Source organism: Myotis daubentonii, chromosome 8, assembly GCF_963259705.1.
Source record: "Myotis daubentonii chromosome 8, mMyoDau2.1, whole genome shotgun sequence".
NCBI classification, from domain to species: domain Eukaryota; kingdom Metazoa; phylum Chordata; class Mammalia; order Chiroptera; family Vespertilionidae; genus Myotis; species Myotis daubentonii.
In genome coordinates, this window is record NC_081847.1 from 45,397,035 (window position 1) to 45,418,074 (window position 21,040).

Below are 21,040 nucleotides of genomic sequence, written 5' to 3' on the forward strand. Positions count from 1 at the left end.
TTGTCCTGCAACAAAATTATGTCTTTTAGTAATAATATAGATGCAAATTGACCATTTTAAACTCTGATGACGTAAAGTTACCTCATGTAGTTTGATTGACCTCTTACCTAATATTATCCAGCTAACCACCTGATTAATAAGAGGAAGTCCTTGTTTCTTAAGTAGGCTATTATGGGTGCTATACACAGCCCACATGGAAAGCACTGTGCTCAGCATCTGAAAACAAATAAAACACACGGAAATAAAGAGAAGGTGGTGAGAGACTAATTTATATAAGAACACTTCACAAAGTGCTTGAACAAGTGGAATCTGGCCAAACTGCTACCGAAATTGGACCAGGTCACCTTCTTGTAGCCAGGGCTGAGTTAGAACTCTTGCACTAAGCAAAGGTCATCCTTGACAAGCATGAGATGAGGCATTTTACACCTGCAAGAGTATTTTGGCATACATTATCACACTCTACCTAGAAGTATTCATTATTAACCTTGAAGTTCACCTAAATGATGGAAATGCAGAGGGTGAAGTGCATAGAGTTTAGTGTAGGTGGTTGTGTCTCCCACCTCTGGCTCTTACCCATAGTCCTATCCACTTATTCATTCAACACGTACTTGTGGCCTGGGTATTCACTTGTTACTGGGACTATAAGGAGGACAATATTATTCAGGGAATAAACATAAACTAGTTGGTAAACTACAGTTTAGAGGCCTGAGGCCTGTGTTTAGAAATACTATATTATTGGATCACAGTCATTCCCATTCATTTACGTGTTTCCTATAGCTCCCTTCGCACTGCAGAGGTAGAGATGAAAATTTACAACAGACTCTCCATGGCCCTAACGCCTAAAATCTTTACAATCTGGCTCTTTAGAGAAATGTTTGCTGACCCCTGAACTCGTGGACCAATTGCCACTATAAGAAGTTAACAGCTAATTTATGGCTGTGGACAAAGTAAATGCTCTTAGAGATCAGATTAGCATCCTCACCACCAAATCCTAGATCTATATTTAAGTTCCTTATATTTTTAGTGAAGGAAGAACAACAAAAGTGTTATCAATGAAGCTATGACACAATCCTAGGATCCTTTCAATTCTAAGACATTTTTTCATTTCAGATACGCAGCTTGGAATCCATGAAAAATATGGCAAAGGGTTCAGGAATTGATGCAAATTAGTAAAGTTAATGTAAAGAGGAATTTTGTAACAGATTTACCTTATTCTTAGGAAAGACTTATGAATGGATGCTAAATCTAGGGAGAAATTTTGATGAGAAAGAATTTCTAACAAAGTCTGTTAGAATGTCACGTGATAGTCTTTGCTCCTCTAGAGTAAGATTCAGAAACATTCACTTCTGCCAAAGTACTCAATATTACTGGTGAATTCCGTCAAATCTGCTACGGGCTTTAGAGAAAAGCAAGTCAGCGTACTATTTAAAATGAAAGATACACTCCAATGGTTGATAGGAGCCTTGAATAAATGTTTCTTCTCTTGTTATGTGTTCTCTGTTGTTCTTCAAGAGTGACATCTTTGAAGGGTGGCATATATTTTTATTTCAGAGTGTTCTTGGAAATACTTTCCACCACCCCAGCTTTGTTCTGAGTACATTTTTTGAGTAGACTCATATGTTTTTTTGGTCAGTGTTCTAGATGTATATTTTAATTTTTTTATTGTTTAAAAGGAAAAAAATGTGGTTTTCACTATCTACAAAAGTGCTTCATTTTACAGAATATTATAATCTCTAATTTTCACAACACTATTAGATATTATCTCTACAGATTAAAAACAGACTAAAGTTCTATTACTGAAAATCACACATGCAGTAAGCAACATAACTGAAAAGTAACTCAATTTTGAAACATCAAGTTCATAGTTCTTTATACCACACCAATGCCACCAACCAAGGTGAAGTTTATTTTCTCCTAGGATGTCCACTGAAGCCTTAAATTGTCTATCCTATATAATAATCCTATCTAATAAAAGAGTAATAAGCAAATTGACCATCACTCCAACACACAGGATGGCCACCCCCATGTGGACACAAGATGGCCGGCTGGGAAGGGCAGTTAGGAGCGACCAGGCCTGAAAGGGAGGGCGGTTGGGGGGGACCAGGCCAGCAGGGAAGGGCAGTTAGGGGCCATCGGGCTGGCAGGGGAGGGAAGTTAAGGGTGACTGGGCCAGCAGGGGAGGGCAGTTGGGGGCGAGCAGGCCTGCAGGGGAGCAGTTAGGCGTTGATCAGGCTGGCAGGACAGTGGTTAGGGGGTGATCAGGCTGGCAGGACAGTGGTTAGGGGGTGATCAGGCTGGCAGGCAGAAGCGGTTAGGGGCAATCAGGCAGGCGAGTGGTTGGGAGCCAGCAGTCCTGGAATGTGAGAGGGATCCCAGATTGGAGAGGGTGCAGGCTGGGCTGAAGGACACACACCACCCCCTGCATGAATTTCATGCACCGGGCCTCTAGTTCTTCATATAAGCATACTCAGAGGCTGCCTTCACTTCAAATGAGGACAACAAAGAATCCCAGTCTAGAGGAGGCCTTTTCAGGTCAACTTTTTGGTCAGTACAGATGCCTCTTATGCCTCCTTAACCTGCTCTCGGGCATCTCTGAGCTGCCTTCTGTTGACCTCTTTGCTATTTCACACCTTTTAGAAAATGTATTTCCATGTGATATCTTACACAGAAAACTCTCTTCTTAGCTGGTAGGTATTGGATAACTTAACCATGATGACATCTTAAGAGCAACAAAATTAAACACAACTGTAAGATACTTTTTGGTATATCATTAGTAATAAGACAGTGTGACAATCTGTAACTAACCTGTAATAGATGTAACAATAGCTTGTCATTTACAAACCTATCTTTTGTTTTTATGAGAGATGTTACAACAAACAGGGACAGCAGAAGGACCAGCAGGCCTGCACCCATTCTGTTTGAAAACACAATTCACAATTTTAAATTTTCTTAAGATGCTGACTGAACACAGACCATATGAAAATATTAGACATTCTAGTGGTTCTCAACCTTCCTAATGCCGAGACCCTTTAATACAGTTCCTCATGTTGTGGTGACCCCCAACCATAAAATTATTTTCGTTGCTACCTCATAACTGTAATTTTGCTACTGATATGAATCGCAGTGTAAATATTTGATAGGTAGGATGTATTTTCATTTTTCTCGACACACAGGTTGAGAACCACTGTATGGAGAACGTCTGAGTCATTTGGTTTAATCAAGATAAAGTAGCAAAATAGATACACATATTTTAAAATTAACACATACTTAAAAAAATTGTTTCGTTAACTTTCCCTCAATTAAAAAAGACATACTCTCATCTATTAAAGATTAGGTTAAAATGCTAAAAATATTATTTATACAGAGTTCTAAAGAAAGTAACAAAGATGATTACATAATTAGAAAAGAGAGGAAATGTTACATAAAATAATGATTATTTAGCTTGTCAAGCACATGCATAAATACACACACACACAGCCAATAGATTACTTGATTCTAATTTAAAAGTAAAGTTAAAAGCAAAGGTAACCAATTATTTCATGGATTTATTTAGGACATATTGAAAATAAATATAATAGTAGCATGGAGAATTCCAGAGAGGTATATAGAATTTTCTAACAGTCAAAGTGATTAAAATGAGAAAGTTATCAAAGTATAGCTTCTTTTCATGGAGATCTGTACATTCAGAGTAGAATAGGAATTTAATTTTTTTAAGACTTAAAGTGTGGACATGCTCACAGGCAAAGACAGAGATGACATCAATGGCTTTTAAACCTTTTTGTTTTGAAAGAGAAGACTTTTTCATTGAAAGCTTTTCCAGACTCTCCAGTATACAAAGATACAGAAAGCTTCTGGACTTTTTTGGGGGTGGGATGGAAATGGGGGGAGTGGTATTTTAAGTTATCACTGTTTGGTACAATGTCATTCTTGTGAAGGCCCAAAGGCAGCCCAGGGAGCTTTAATGACTCCTAGAGTCATTAATATTTTAACATCTAGTTTGTTTGCCTAATTTTAAACTTATGATCAAGATTAGGTTCATATTTCATAGTGTTAAGAAAAATAATTGTATTGGAAAGAAAGTAAGTTAAAAAATATTGTTCATACACTAGAAAGATATCTGGCTTTCGTCCTACAACAGGCATCAGTGGGAACACTGCCAGGAGCAAACAGAAGAAAATCCAACTCAGTGAGATGCTCTAAAACAAATTAAAAAAAGTTATTTTTAGGCAAATATGGTAGAGAAAACAGTCTTCAATATTTCACAGACTATATGGCTGTGAATCAAAGAAAATTCAAAGCCTTATATCTGTTTACAAAGTAACAGAGTTACTGTCTGTAAAGTTTCAGTTATGCAATAGGTAGTATATAGGTATAATATGAGTATCCTATCTAATAATAGACAAACATGGTAATTGACCACACCTTCGCTATGCCTCCCATTGGCTAATCAGCATGATATGCAAATTAACCACCAACAAAGATGGCGGCTAATTTGCATATACCGGCTGGGAGCCAAGACTGAAGACACTGTAGAAGGAAGCCAAGTAACGGAGCTGAGGTAGCGGAGATGGGCGGAATAGGAGCCGCAGAGATGGGGGGGGGGGGGGGGAGTAGGAGCCGCAGAGAAGGGCGGGGTAGGAGCCGCAGAGACCGGAGCAAAGCCCTATTCTTGCAGGAATCCTCCTGCAAGGGGCCTCTAGTTATCTCACAATTTTCATAATAAGCTGGGAGATAGGTTATATTATTCACAGAGTTTCAGATAGGAAACTGACCTCAGAAATGTTAAAATATAAGTAGTATCAACCTATGATTAGTAAATGAAACACACAGGACTTTAACCTGGGCCTGAAATTTCAAGGGAAATGCTTCCTTCAATTTACATTATACTGTATATTGATTAAATCTGTAAGCAATTTAGACAGCAATCATAATCAAATGATTGAGCCCAGGAAGGAAATGAGCAAAAACACCTTTGTAATTAGATTATGACAAAAATGATCAAGAATCCCATTGAGGAATTTTACTAGTTCTTAGAGGCTGGAAAGAAGATATTTCTATCTTCTTACTACCTCCATCAAAAAGTAGCAAAATGGCCCTCACTGGTTTGGCTCAGTGGATAGAGCAGACTGAAGGGTCCCGGGTTCCATTCCGGTCAAGGGCACATGCCTGAGCTGTGGGCTTGATCCCCAGTAGGGGGCGTGCAGGAGACAGCCAATCAATGATTCTCTCTCATCATTGATGTATCTATCTCTCTCTCCCTCACCCTTCCTCTCTGAAATCAATAAAAATATATACAGTATATATAAAAGTATCATTTTAGCCATTTGGTTTGGCTCAGTGGATAGAGCGTCAGCCTATGGACCAAAAGGTCCTGGGTTCCAATCTGGTCAAGAGCATGTACCTAGGTTGCAGGCTCCTCCTTGGCCCAGGCCCTGTGTTTCTCTCAGGTTGATATTTATACCTTTTCCTCTCTCTTCCACTCTCTCTCTCTAAAAACAAACAAACAAAAAATCAATGGAAAAATACCCTCCGGTGAGGATTACAAAAAGAAAAGTATCAAAATGGAAATGAGCATATTTCTTGTAGAAGCACATTATAATTCTCTATCTAGTTGAAGGAAGAAACTTAGGAATAATTATATTTTAAAATAATCCATCATGAACATATGCTTCTCCAGAAAAGAATGGAGGTGGCACAGGGCTGGGAGGGAGGTGACAGCTGTGATCGGAGTTTAGAGAGCCATCCTCTAGCCGCTGCTCCGGGCAGTTCCTCGGCTGCTCCATCATTCAGATACTTGGGGCTAAAGCAATCTAGCAAGCACTTCAGAGAAGGACACAGCTCCTCTGCTCCTTGAGTATTTCAGTCGTCATATGACAGGCTCATTTTGATATGAAAATCTATGCAATCACTGAAACCTTAAAGCAACCTCCATCCTCCAGTCAAAAGGACCAGACTTTTCATGTAGAAACATGTTCCACCCTTTTCTTTAAAAATGAACAGTTCCCCAAGTTAAACACATGTCAAACCCAGTAACTACTAACTGTCCAGTGTCAAAACGAGTACGTATACCTTTGCTCGCGTCCACAGCTGAGTGGTAAATGGCCAACCCGCAAATACAATAAGTCCAGCAGTAAGCATATAGCGGTAGAAAAAACTGAGAACCTAGTAACACGTTCCAAAGAAGAAATAGAAAGTGAGGTCATTTTAAAGCAGTTACATAAATGTGAAAGAGATGACTATGCTGTAATGTGGTAAATTACTTACTAATACTTCAATTCCCAAGGCAAGTGCTAACAGGTATCCAACAAAATGACGTGAGGGGAAGGTCAACAGTGATGTGACAAGGTCTTGAATAACTTGGTATCTGTTTAGCAAGATTTTTTATAAAAAGATTATCTATATTGAATTGAAAATTAGGCCATATTTAGTAAAAAATAAAAACTTTGTACAAAGCTATAAATCAGGAAATATGTAATTCATAAATTATTTTAAAATGAAGAGAATCTCAAATAGATTTGTTTCAATGGCTTTACTGACCTAAATCTTTTTTTGAAACCTAAAAGTATTTCAGTAAAAATTGTAATTTCTGGATTAATTTGATAATGATCACAAAAAATTGCTTGTTTTAAAAAATATTGATGACAATAAATGAGTCTTATTTGATCATAGTTTAACCATACCCATCTATCATAATAAAAGCATAAAATGCTAGACTGGACAGCCGAATGACCTTCTGAGTGTCCTTCCAGACGACCTTCCAGACAAAGCCAGGGCTGCAAGGGCCAAGGCAAGCCGCCACAGCTGCGAGGGGCGAGCCCCTTGCACGAATTTCGTGCATCGGGCCTCTACACCAGTGGTCGGCAAACTGCGGCTTGTGAGCCACATGTGGCTCTTTGGCCCCTTGAGTGTGGCTCTTCCACAAAATACCAACTTCTGTGCATGGGCCACGAAGTTTCAATCGCACTGTATGTGTGCACCCACATGTGGTATTTTATGGAAGAGCCACACTCAAGGGGCCAAGAGCCACATGTGGCTCACAAGCCGCGGTTTGCCGACCATGGCTCTAGACCAGGGGTGGGCAAACTTTTTGACTCGAGGGCCACAATGGGTTCTTAAACTGGACTCAGAAGAAGAAGCTGCGGCCCTGTTTCCTGATGTTGCCATGTTAACACTGCTGCTGGTGAAGGAGCGGAGGGGAGAGCAAGAGAACCCTCCACTCTTTCGGCTCCGTGGGCCGGATCCGGCCCGTGGGCCGTAGTTTGCCCATGGCTGCTCTAGACTATATAATAAAAGCCTAAACGACCATTATGGTGGAACGACCAGAATGACCGGTTGCTATGATGCGCACTGACCACAAGGGGGCAGACGCTCAATGCAGGAGCTGCCCCCTGTTGGTCAGTGCACTCCCACAGGGGGAGTGCCTCTCAGCTAGAAGCCGGGTTCACGGCTGGCGAGCGCAGCGGTGGTGGCGGGAGCCTCTCCCACCTCCGTGGCAGCGCTAAGGAGCAGCGAGCAGGTGGGTAGTAAAGAGCGAGGGATCCCAGATTGCAAGAGGGATGTCCGCCTGCCAGGTTAGGCCCCAGCGGGATCGGGCCTAAGCCAGTAGGTGGACATCCCCTGAGGGGTCCTGGACTGAGAGAGGGCGCAGGCCAGGCTGAGGGGACCCCCACCCCCTCAAGTGCATGGATTTTGTGCACTGGGCCTCTAGTGTTTATATAATTACAGATATAATATCAGAAATAAAATACAGTGAACCCAAGTGAATAAAAACTGGAAAATAATTTTTAATTCACTAAGGTTAATCTTATTTTGAAATCTCAACTGACTTAATGAAATAAAGGTAGGTTTTTCTTATCTAGTTAGAGTAAATCTTAATTGTACTTTTTACTGAGCTAAATAACCTTTTCCAAACCCATTTTAAGATGTCACTAATTATATAGTAATTATAATTAAATATTAATTCATAGCCATTTAAAATGTATTACATACTTGAGTACTTTTTGATATTTAATTATTGGAATTTTTTTTTAGCATTTGTAGCGATTAAGTAAGTAATTACAAAATGTCAGTATCACTTGATTTATGACCTTTTTGCTGATTTAAAACAAGGGCTACATAAAGTTATCAAAACTATTAAGATGCCAAGTAGGAAAAAAAAAGCTAACACCAGGCAAAAGAAGAATGTTTCTTTTGTTCTTAACAGTAAATAAGCACAGAGAGACAAGAGATGATTTTATAAAATCATCTGGAAGATTTTTTTTAGTATCATTTACTCTTTAAAAATTTTTAGAACAAAAGGTTTTACCCTTGCAAAACCCCTTGGGGTTTGGGAGTAGAACAGAATTTTCTGCAAGGTTAAAACCTTTCATTCTAAAAATTTTGAGTAAATGACACTAGAAAAAAAAATCTGAGTTACATATGTATATCCAGCAACCCCATTCTTTTCAAATGAAGTAGTAACAGTATATTCTTTTGTCAGTGTCATTTTGCCTTATATTTTAAAATGTTGACATTTTAAACTTAATTTTTATTGACTATTGACTTTAGAGAAAGGGAGAGGGAGAGAGAAACATCCATCGGTTGCCCCCTGTACATGCCTCCGACTGGGGAAAAAATGCTCAACTTGGGTATGTGCCCATATGGGAAACAAACCCGAGACCCTTCAGCGCACAGGACTAACTCCAACCAACCGAGCCACACTGGCCAGGGCTAATTTTTATATTTTCAACATTTTAATATTTTTAATACTAAATGTTTTTAAAGGATGGAAGAGGTGGTCAAAGCTGGAGTTAACAAAAATTAGAACAAGAATACACATTGTGTCAGGACAGACATGCTGGCTAACCCTGAAAATACTCTTATTCTGGGCTCTCATTCCCTGTTCGGCTTGTGGGGTCTGGTTTGCTCTCAGGATGCTTAGATGCCTGATACTAAGTTTAAACTCTAGGTTATTGTGCATATATAGATGTCAACAAACTCAGGCCTGTGAACATAAACCAGACTACCGTATTAGTGGTTTTATTTTAAAGGACTTGAAACTTGCCTGAGCTCTGATGTTTTCTACAATGTAAGAACCCATTTAAGTACAACTTGTAAGGAGGCATTTTAGAACCACAGCATCTACACTAATAAAAGAGAAAAATGGTAATTGGCGTACGACGATACCCTTTTCATCGGCTAATCAGGGCTATATGCAAATTAACTGCCAACAAGATGGTGGTTAATTTGCATATGTAGGCACAATGCAGGGAGGCGAAAGGGAAAGCAGGAAGAGGCCCCCTGCCACTGACAGTGATCAGAAACCCAGGGGGGAGCTAAGAGCTGGGGGGCAGGGCAAAGGCGGCCCTGGGGCCGCCTTTGCCCTGCCCCCCAGCCATGATTGGAGAATCAGGTGCCTTTGCCACCCTGGCCAGTGATAGCAGGAAGTAGGGGTGGACCCAGCGATGGGAGCTGGGCACGGTCGAAGCTGGCAGTCCCAGGAGCCAGGGGTCCCTTGCCTGGGCCTAAAGCGAAGCCCACGATCGCGGGGCCGCTGCAGCTGCGGGTCCCCGCTGCCCGGGCCGGACGCCTCAGCCAGAGGCGTCAGGCCTGGGCAAGGGGCCGATCCTGCGATTGGAGGGTGATGGGGGTCAACGCCTGAGGGCTCCCAGTATGTGAGAGGGGGCAGGCTGGGCTGAGGGACACCCCCCCGCCCCCACACACACACCCAGTGCCTGAATTTCGTGCACCGGGCCCCTAGTATGTGAATAATATCCACTAATCTTGTATGCACACTTTAATAGATTTTATTTAACTACAAAGTTTCATTGACCCAGGTTTACTTGATAGCTAAGAAAGGAAGGGCAAAATGCATGGGAAAAAGTGCAAATTTTTTTTATGAAACATGAAGAGACACTAGAAATTGAGATATACAAGACAAGTTCAAAGTATGGGTTACTCCAGGCATAGCACAGTCTACATAGTACAGTCATTTTATTTTTACTCCATATTTTTTTCATAAAAGATACACAAAGAAGGCAACAAGGACAATGCTTCTCTAAGGCAATAAAGATGAAGTAAAAAGAAAGAAAAGGAAGGAAGAAAGGAAGGAAGGAAGGAAGGAAGGAAGGAAGGAAGGAAGGAAGGAAGCCCTAGCCAGGTAGCTCAGTTGGTTGGAACATTGTCCCAACACTCCAAGGTTGTAGGTTCAATCCCTGATCAGAGCACATAAAAGAATCAACCAACGAATGTATAAATAAGTGGAACAACAACACGATATTTCTCTCTCCTCCCTTCCTCTCTAAAATTAATTTTTTTTAAAAGGTAAAACAAAAAGGGTACTTATATGCAACATTTATGCTATCATACATGAAGTGAGAGGGTTTGGAGATTTGAGAGTATTATAAATATGGTTGATGACTATGCTACAGAAATCTAATGCATTTTAAATACAGATTTATCTGACAGTGCTGTGAAAAACAAGACAGCAAGATATGTTACTTACTCTCTTAGAACCGCATACCATATAGGCACTGGCAACAAGCAATACACATAATAAGTCCAGGGACAGGCTTGAATCAGCAGAAAAAATGCCATTAAAATGCCAATAGTCACAAAACTATACAGCAGGAGATGGCGTGGTTTCTGAAAATCAAACAAAACAATGAAACACTTCCAAACTCATGCTAACTGATTGATAGTTTTTAAAGAGATTTTATAAAGTGAAGAAAATGTATTTCTTTCAATGGTTCTACAACTAGATGATTAATCTAAGAAATGCATTTTTCTGTCCTTGGAGAAGCCCAGTACAGAAGAAAAAGCTGGATAGCATGGAATGGGTGCAATAAGGAATTCTCAATTTAAAAGTGACTATGTTCCTAATGTTTGTTTGCAAATAAGTCGCTCAGAACTCAGACATATTTCTCCTTACTAATAATTTAATAAATGCTGACTGAGTTCTGTGACTAGCTCACAAAAGACCAATTAATCCACAATAAACTGTGGGACCTAATCTTTATTTGGAACAATGCTCGTATCTATTCAAATTCCAACTTGACATGCTGTTCACGGTTCTCTCTCCATTGCCCATCCACAGTGGGTTCATTCAGTCATTTCTCCATTCCAACCACCTGCCAAACAAGGAGTTCCTCAATGTAAAGTCACCATGGATGGCCCATGGGTGTTATCACTTGCTCACTGTATGACTATGAGTATGAGCAAAGTACAAAACTTTTCCGAGACTTAATTTCACCCCATCCATAAAATGGAAACAATAATTCCATATCTACTTATCAAGGTTGGTAATGCTTAAATAAGATTGTGTAAAGAGCTTAACAAAATGCCCAGTTTGTCAACTCAATCCCCAGTGTGGGCACATGCAAGAGGCAGCCGGTCAATGATTCTCTCTCATCATTGATGTTTCTATCTCTCTCTCCCTCTCCCTTCCTCTTTGAAATCAATAAAATATATTTAAAAAATAAATAAAAGACAAGAGTTAGCTTAGTACAACTTGCACAATGTATGAACTCATTATAGTTGCATTTATTCAGTTTCTTTGTTCAGTCTTTGTGACTTTACACCAACATCTAAATTGTCATGATATTTTCTAAACATACCTTAACTTCTTTACTAACGCCTCTGGTAAGGCTGGAATGAGATTTGATAATCAGCAAAGAAGCATAAGACGCCCATCCCACAAAACCAAGCAGAACATTGATGCCCAAAAAGAATCTGTCATAAGTGTGATAATAGGTCAATCCTTCCAATGAGAGATGAATCAGCTCCATGCAAAGGAAGACCTAGGGAGAGAGAAAAATGTAACTTGCCACATAGGATGAATATAAAACCTAAGTTTCAAAGGAAGAAAAATTACTAAAATCAGAGTAACTATAGACAATCAAAAATAGATTTTAATTGTTCAAGGATCTTCTTGCAAAGTACAAGAAAAATTCTTGAATAAAATGAATTTTTAAACATTGATAAGAAAGGGCACCTTACCAGGTAAATGTGTAGAGATTTAAAATGTTTCAGTTTGTAGAAATTATTTTCAGGTGACAGATTAAAGAAAGAAATAAAGGCTCTCTAATATAGGTCCCAAATAATGAATATGCCCACCTGCATATTATTTTTTATTTTCTCATATTAGATGACCAAAATCAGTCATAAAACATCATTAAAATAAGATGAATATTTCAGAGGAGAAAAATAAGCACTAGATATGCATGGTATTACATAGGCAACTTTAGAAACTGAAAATAGAATTCTTTCCTACTTTAAAACTATATGACCATTTAACAAAGAGAAAATTAATGAAAAGCATAGTGTGGTAGGAGCTGGGAGAAGTCAGAGATTCTATATGAATCAGTAGACTTCTGATAATGTGTTGATAATTCTAAATGTACAAATATATGACATTCTAAAATGCTATGCATAAGTAAGGTGACCGAAACTTGGATTATACATTTTCATTATAGAAAATAGCAACTGTTCATTTCCAATGCTAACCCCAAAACATCTACCCATAATTCCATCTGAAATAAGAGAAGTATGTCCAGGGCTAAAGCAGCTACTTAAGAAAGTCAGCCCTTCCTTGAGGGTTCAGGAAAGCTCCCTGGCCTGCCCACCTTGCTCTCCATTGCCACATTGTGCCCTTCTCCACACCCAAAATGGTGATTAGCTATTTATATATACACTAGAGGCCCAGTACACGAATTCGTGCACCGGTGGGGTCCCTCATCCTGACCTGAGCCCTCTTGCAATCTGGGACCCTTCAGGGGATGTTGGACTGCCAGTTTCAACATCCCCTGAGGGATGTAGTAGTGCGAGAAGCGGCAGATGGCCGGGGAGGAGCCCGAGCCCGGGCCGGGCACTACACCACTCCTGCTCAGTAGCGCTGCCGCAGAGGCAGGAGAGGCTTGTGCTGCTGCAGCTGCTCTTGCCAGCCCTGAGCCCAGCATTTAGTGCCCATTGGTCAGCTGAGTGGTGCTCCCGCTGTGGGAGCACACTGACTATAAGGGGGCGGCTCCCACATTGAGCATGTGCCCCCTGGTGGTCAGTGTGCATCATAGCGACTGGTCTTTTGGTCGTTCAGGCTTTTACATATATAGAAGGCCTGCATACTTACTGCTTCATCATAATTTTCCTGTTTTATATAAGATCTTGCTTTTCTTAAAATGTCAAGCTGTTTAGAATCAGAAAGCAACCTGCAAGAGGAAAAAAAAAAGGTTAGGTTTAAAATGTTTCTTCGTTTCAATTATATTTTTTCTTTTTCTTTTCATTTCTTGCTTAGATGAAAATTAAAGGATGGTGAAAATTGAGAAAATAAAAAAAAGAAAGGAAGACATTAACGTTGAGCTAAATTGTATTATTACAGGTTATCAGAATTCCTCCAAGAAATAGCTTATAGTTAAATTTGGTTTTCAATTGCCAAACTACACTTACAACAGTCAGATAATACATCATTTTGAAGAAGTGTAATACTCCAGCTAACAAAGAAATTCTGACTAAATGTGTGTAATTAATGGCACAGCAATTTGAGTCCCAACACTCAGACCCCCAAGTGCTCAGTCCCCCAGTGCTCAGTCCCCCAGTGCTCATGGCAGAAACAACAGACTAGGCAGAGCCATCCTGGTGCTTTGTGCCTAAGTCAAACAGCCCAAGAACTGCCTATCAAAAAGCCCCAGGCACAGCCTAACCAACAATCGAATTTAGTAAACACGTTGAACCTATTTGCCATTCTTTTCCTATACCATATATCTTTTTGTTCCCCCTATCTTTTATTTCTCTTTCTATCATTTCCCTGTCCTTATTTTACCACAAGAGAAATACTGCTAATACTGCACAAACTGAGAAAACCTATAGCTAAAGACATTAAGTTTATGGAATGTAGAAACTGAGGAAATATAATTAGAACTCAATTACCTTACTGAAATAAATATATTTAAACACAAAATTGAACATATACTGCTTAACTATATCTCCTATACTCCTAAACTGAGTACTTTCACATTTAACCCTTTGTGGTCGTATTAAATTTGGACATGGGTGTCGTACTGGTCGGAATTAATTTCCATTGAAAGAGCAGTGATACATAACATGCAAGATTATGAAGGATAAACAAGATTTATTAATTCTTTTTTGGAACTACGTCACTATTAGTAGAATCACTACAAACGTTATCACTTTCTACGTTAGAGTCAGTATTCAAGGTGCCAAAATAAAACTCTTCATTGTTACTTTCAGATTCACAGTACACTTCTTTCGGTAACTTTCTTTTTGCCATTTTGGAGTATTATTTTGAAATATCTTAACAAGCAAGAATGCCTATTACAGTTAAACATAATTTGTAAAGCTTTATTTGAAATTCTGCGAAGTATCTTCGAAGCTTGTCGATTTCTTCACTCTCAAAAGGCGACTGACTCGCCACGGTGTTTTGCATGGCGAGTGTGGAACTACCGCGTTTGTTTATATTGAGTTTCGATATCTCCGATTTGTCGGGGCAATGTTTTGGTTCGTGACAAGGTCGCTTAGACACTTAAGAGCTTTCAGAGAAATTATGAATTGATACATGAATGAATAGAGTTAAGATTCGTACGGTTCCTTGCTGTGGTGCCTGAGAGCAGACATACGACCGGAATGGTAAAAAAGCTTTGGTGGCTGAGAGTAGACAAACGACCGCAAAGGGCTAAGAAGTGCAAACAAAGTTATTTAAAGACATATCAGGTTAGATCATAAAACTGATATTTTTCTACTAGTGGCCCAGTGCACAAATTTGTGCACATTGAAAGGAAATTAATTAGAAGAAATATTTTAATATCGTTATTTGCCCTTTCTCTGTAATAGAAGTGTCAACCAAATTCACAATCAACAATGACAGATTGAAACACATGTGTGCGATTGGTGCCAGCAAGAGCTTTATATGTATTGCACATGCACAAATCAACTTAGCCTCTTATAGATATAGAATAAACTTGCTTAATTAGACCTGCTTTCTGATTTAGCTAAGATTTTTCCACCCCAGAGAAGCAGCCTAACTTCTCTTTCAGGTAATTGTCAGCAACACAGCAGTAAATATCAACACAAAGCAGATTATTATTGTAGATCACGCAGGGAGAACAAAGGGTAAAATATTTAACTGCAGCAGTGCTTGACTATTTGAGCAGTGAGAAAACCTGAAGTCATTTTCAAGGTCCACCATTTCTTACTTCTTTTCAGTCGGGTCAAGTTTATACGCTTTCTAAATCCCTGTTTTCCAGAAAATGAAAAGAAAATAGGATTCCACCGAGTCTCCCATCTACCTGCTCCAGGACTTCTGTGGGGATCAAATGAGATGAGGCACAGGAAAACACTTCACAGAGATTTGGTTAAAGTATGAAATGTTTGCACCTGGCTTTAAAGAAAGTGGTGTTCCTGGGCTGAAGAAACTCCAAGAAGGCTAGTCACTAGAGAAAGGAAGCCAGGCATTGCTATGTGACGTCATTACCTGGAACCCAAAGCCACCGTTTCCAGGCTGGGCTAGGCTGTGGGCCGCATTTTGCACCATGGGGTCTCGGCAGCATCAGCTGCGATTTGTTGGCTGTTGATCTGGGGTGGTGGTGGGGCCTCTATCCACTTGGGAGAAGCCGTTGTTTTGTGGGCACCAGGTCTATTGTGCCATTAATCTGTAAATGGCCAGTGTGCATCACCGCAGCTCCTGCGTTGAGCATCTGCCCCCCTGGTGGTCAGTGTGCATTATAGCAACTGGTCGGACAGTTGGACACTTAGCATATTAGCCTTTTATATATATACTAGAGGCCCGGTGCACAAAAATTTGTGCACTCGGGGGGGAGGGGGGTCCCTCAGCCCGGCCTGTGCCCTCTCGCAGTCTGGGACCCCCTCGGGAGATAACGACCTGCTGGCTTAGGCCTGCTCCCGGGTGGCAGAGGGCAGGCCCAATCCCTAGGTGCAGCCCTTGGTCGGGCTCAGAGCAGGGCCAATTGGGGAATTGGGGCGCTGCCCCCTGTCATGCACAGAGCAGGGTGATCAGGAGGTTGTGATGCCACCCTCAGTCACGCTCAGGGTAGGGCCGATTGGGGGATTGGGGCACTGTCCCCTGTCACACTCAAGGCAGGGTCGATGGGGAGGTTGCGGCGCCACCCCGTCACGTACAGAGCAGGGCCAATCAGGGGGTTGGGGCACTGCCCCCTGTCACTCACAGAGCAGGGCCCATCAGGGGGGTTGGGGCTCTGTACCCTGTCATGCACACAGCAGGGCCAATCAGGGGGTTGGGGCGCTGCCCCCTGTCACGCACAGAGCAGGGCCCATCAGGGGGTTGGGGCGCCGCCCTCTATCACCCATAGAGCAGAGCCGATCAAGGGGTTGGGGCGCCACCACTCTCACACTCAGGGCAGGGCCAATGGGGAGGTTATGGCTCTACCCTGTCACACACAGAGCAGGGCCCGTGGGGAGGGGGGGGGGGGGTTGGGGCACCCACCCTGTCACACACAGAGGCTCAGGGCGATCAGGGGGTTGGGGAGCTCCCCCCCATCAGGCACAGAGCAGGGCTGATCAGGGGGTTGGGGCACCTTCCCCTGTCACAAACAGAGCAGGGTGGATAGGGAGGTTGTGGCCCCGCCCCCTGTCACACACAGAGCCGAAGGGCGATCGGGGTTTGGGCGCTGCCTCGTCACGCTGATCCCGGTGCCGGGCGGCCTTGCGGCTCCGCTGATCCTGGTGCTGGGAGGCATATTACCCTTTTACTATATAGGGTAGAGGCCTGGTGCATGGGTGGGTGCCGGCTGGTTTGCCCCGAAGGGTGTCCTGGATCAGGGTGGGGGTTCCCACTGGGGTACCTGGCCAGCCTGGGTGAGGGGATGATGGCTGTTTGCAGCTGGTCACACATCCTTCAGGGTGGGGGTCCCCACTGGGGTGCCTGGCCAGTCTGGGTGAGGAGCTGAGGACTGTTTTCAGGCTGGGGGTGACTGAAGCTCCCAACCGCTCCTTTTTTTCTTTTTTCTTTTTTTTATTCTGGGCCAGCTTTAGCTTTGAGGCTTGGCTCCAGCTCTTAGGCCTCCACTGCTGAAAGTAGGTTTCTGGCCCTTGCTTTCAATGTTGTGATCCTGCTGGCTGAAGCCCGGCGGAGCAGGTTTCTGGGGTTTTGTTTAGCTTCTATATTTGTTACATAGTTGCTTAGAGTTGCAGCTCAGAGGCCTGCAGCGGCAGGCGGGGAACGTTGGAGTCCTCCGTCACTGAAGCAAGCAAGCCTCATGTTAGCTTCCAGCTGCCTGGCTGCCGGCCGCCATCTTGGCTGGCAGTTAATTTGCATATCTCGCTGATTAGCCAATGGGAAGGGTAGCGGTTGTACGCCAATTACCATGTTTCTCTTTTATTAGATAGGATAGATTTCAATAGCTGCTAAATTAAATATTGGCACTTTCATATGGTGTGCCACAATATGATCACGTATCTTCCTTCTATTTGGTTTGGGAGTCTCTGAAGAGATAAGATTGAAACTTATAGGAAGCAAAGCTATTGATTTGGGTGGGGTCACAGACTTCTTTCAGAATCTGAAACTCTGCCTAGAAAATGCATATAATCTGAAATCTTACATATAACTTCTGAAAATTCATAAACCCCAGCTCATTTACAAACCTTCTAGAGATCTCTAGAAACTTGTGCCTACACCCAGGCTCCCAGCGCTTTCCACTTAGGGGAACCTCACTGCTGTTTCAGACACCAGGAAAATTCACTGCCCCTGGACTCACTGGAATATGGAGGAAAAAGGTACCAGGAAGCAGGAACACATGAAAGAAAAGTTACTTCAAAATGTTGCCACGACCTAGTTCTCTGTCATTCAGACACCACACATTTTGGGATATTTTCCTAAAAGTTTTAGAAATGGAATTACTGGGTCAGGGGGCATATGCACTCTTTGAAGGTCCCATCTAAGTTGAATTTTCCAAATTCTGACAAAACCCTTCTAATTGCTCTCCCTCTCCTTGATCTGATCCACTCGGCCTCCTGACATACCAAGTGTATCCTCTAACTTACATGAAATTGATGTGGGCATCTCACTGCCTACTCCATCAGTTCTAAACTGTCTGGACTCCTCATGACCATCTCCTTCTATTCTACTTAATTTCCCATTATCCCAAATGTACACCCTCAGCTATAAAGTGGTTAAACTTTTCGTCACCAATCTTGTATTACCATCTGAGTTCTTGTTCATAAAGATCCTCCCTTTTCTACTTTCAATAGTCCAATCATCAGCATCCTTTAATGATCCACACCAAACCTCACTTCACACCGTTAGCACTTTAGTGTGATCTAATGAGCAAATTATTTCTCAATTAAATGTTAACCTCAATGTGGGGCAATAATTATTTACATTAATATCCACAATAATACTTAGCAAAGTGCTAAGCACATAAAATGAATCAATAAATCTTAATTGATTAAAATGCTATCAAAATATTGCAGACCTAAAAAAGGAAGAGAAATAAGAGTGTCCTTCTTAAAACACCTAATGATTTTCTAAATTAAAGGATAAAAAGAAAGTTGGTCTAGAACAAAATTACTTCAGAGTCCTAAAAAGAATGAGAGAGAAAAACATTTTAAAAGGGAAATATTTATGTTACATTAATGAATTCTATTACATTGTATTATATATGAAGTACTGAGGTAAAGCAACCAGGGTCGAGCTAATTTATATTTCTCCTAAATGGACTATTTATAAACCTTGGGACATATCAAAGGTTAGGAATATGTCTGGAATTCATCAAAATGTTCTCTACCAACCTCACTGCTGCATTATGACATTAAAGATTCTTAGGAGCCAAAACCGGTTTGGCTCGGTGGATAGAGCGTCAGCCTGCGGACTGAAAGGTCCCGGGTTCGATTCCAGTCAGGGGCATGTACCTGGGTTGCGGGCACATCCCCAGTGGGAGATGTGAAGGAGGCAGCTGATCTCTCTCATCGATCAGCTGATCTCTCTCATCGATGTTTCTAACTCTCTATCTCTCTCCCTTCCTCTCTGTAAAGGATCAATAAAATATATTTTTAAAAATGTATTAAAAAAAAAAAGATTCTTAGGAAAAACTTGTCCCCCAATATAATTTTCTTTTCATTTTCCGTAAGTTGAGAAGGGGTGAAAAATAAATATTGGTATTGTATATTTTAAACATAAGGAAGTTTTGTGAAAAATGTAAAGTCCAGAACATAAGGTACAATATATTAACATGTATGTAAAAAGACAAAACAAGTAACAGCAGCAGCATTAGGGGGTTGGCAGGGGATTGATTCCGAGTGGATCAGAGGAATATCATCTATAAATTAAAATGAATAAAGGAATCTGCATGTGTCAGCATGGATAAATCTTGAAAATCACAATAGGAAAAAGAATTGTAAAAAATTGGTAGATTTCTAAAATAGGGATTCAATTATATTACATCGTTTTATATCTTAAGGAAAAAGAAGATCTAAAGAAACATGGTAAAATGTTACCATTTGTTAAACATGGATTATAGGTACAAAGATTTTTGTTATATTCTCCATTTTCATCAGCATGTTTGAAGTACTTCAAAATTAAAATTTAAAATGTTAGCACCCTGGCAGTGTTACTAAGTGATTAGAGTGTCGGGCCATGCACTAAAGGGTTTTGGGTTCGATGCCTGGTCAAGGGCACATACCTGGGTTGCGGATTCACTCCCCGCCCCTGGTCGGGGTGTGTACATGAGGCAACCAGTCGATGTGTCTCTCTCACGTCAATGTTTCTCTTTCTCTCTCTCTCTCTTTCTCTCTCTCTTCAAAGCAATGGAAAAAATAATCTCAGGTGAGGATTAAAAAAAATAAAAATAGGATTATCAAAAATCTTATCATTGATTATTTAGGATGAACTACTGTTTGGAGGACAAATCTCCTTAAATGCTGCCCTTTAAAGTATTATATCTTCTTATTAAGATTTTTATTACAAAAATAATTGTTGTATGTACACATGATATTTTAAAGACACCTAGTAAGATCCAGTACATTCCTTTTTATAATATCTTATATTAAAGAAAAATATTTCAAGAAGATAAAGACAGAGAATGCAGGATAAAAAAATTATTTCTAGAATAATCTGCATTCTTTAAAATGACTAATAATGTAGAATCATGTTACTTTTTGTGTCATTACTGAGTAAACGAATTTTTTTTTCTATGTCTGTATGTATGTATGTGATGTGTAAAAGTTACCTTTTAAAGTTTTAGAGCATTTTTAAGACAGAAAACTATATTTATAGCAAGTAATTACTATGTAGGATGGATGAAGTTGTAAAAAGTTTGACATTAAAACCAGTATTTAAATTTGGTCTATGGGAGAAACTTTTAATCATGATAGCCTAAAAGAAACAAATACATTAAAAAGAATCAAAGTATTTTTTTGCCATTTTAGTAGAAAATACATTTAAATACTGTGTTAAAATTTAAGTTCTCTGAATTTACATAGTGAGTTTTAAATAAAAGATAACATGTTTTTGCTTCTATTGGCAAGGTACAATAATCTTCCCATTTTCACTTTTTCTTAAAATATTTAAGAGACCTTTATTGTTCTTTCTTAATTTCAGGAACTTTTTCTTTTAAAGCTTTTCTTATCTTCCTTTGACCTCTATGGTATGCACTTCAAATATAAAGTGTTTTCCTCATTTTTAAAGTGCTTTCACATGGAAGCAAACCTTTCATGCTTCTTCCAGTCATGTATCTCCACCTGCTGGCCAACCCTTGGCATAACATTGGGATCCACTGGACCCAATTTTAGTTTTGAGTTTCTTTTTTCAACAGTTCTATATAACTATTTCATTATTTTATTCTTTCTCACGGGTCTTTAAAATATCAAAAATAAAATGTACTTACTTTTTAACGAATAGGGTAAAATAGGATATACAATTACCATATGGATCCATTGGACCCTTTTACAAGTCTAAGATATGTTATAGGATTTTAGCAGTCTTAATTTTTCTTTTTGTTGAAACATTTGCTATTTTATCACCCTAAAAATTATTATATTATTCATCAAGTATTAATGCTGGAAAATACTAAGTAAGACA

General features: G+C 40.4%; 1 protein-coding gene across 6 annotated transcripts in view; it reads right to left on the reverse strand.

The window, feature by feature from the left end:
- The window catches only part of PIGN (phosphatidylinositol glycan anchor biosynthesis class N), an 80,543-nt gene that overhangs the window by 31,696 nt on the left and 27,807 nt on the right, over window positions 1-21,040 (reverse strand). For 5 of the 6 annotated variants that reach the window (XM_059706245.1, XM_059706242.1, XM_059706243.1 and 2 more), the window contains exons 14-21: window positions 13,103-13,181; window positions 11,595-11,777; window positions 10,484-10,623; window positions 6,265-6,364; window positions 6,070-6,162; window positions 4,105-4,196; window positions 2,806-2,914; window positions 108-216 (exon numbers count right to left, since the gene is read on the reverse strand). In XM_059706245.1, coding sequence (XP_059562228.1) covers window positions 108-216; window positions 2,806-2,914; window positions 4,105-4,196; window positions 6,070-6,162; window positions 6,265-6,364; window positions 10,484-10,623; window positions 11,595-11,777; window positions 13,103-13,181 — 905 coding nt within the window. The remainder of the gene's footprint in view (window positions 1-107; window positions 217-2,805; window positions 2,915-4,104; window positions 4,197-6,069; window positions 6,163-6,264; window positions 6,365-10,483; window positions 10,624-11,594; window positions 11,778-13,102; window positions 13,182-21,040) is intronic. The other variant, XM_059706247.1, reaches the window with a different exon arrangement.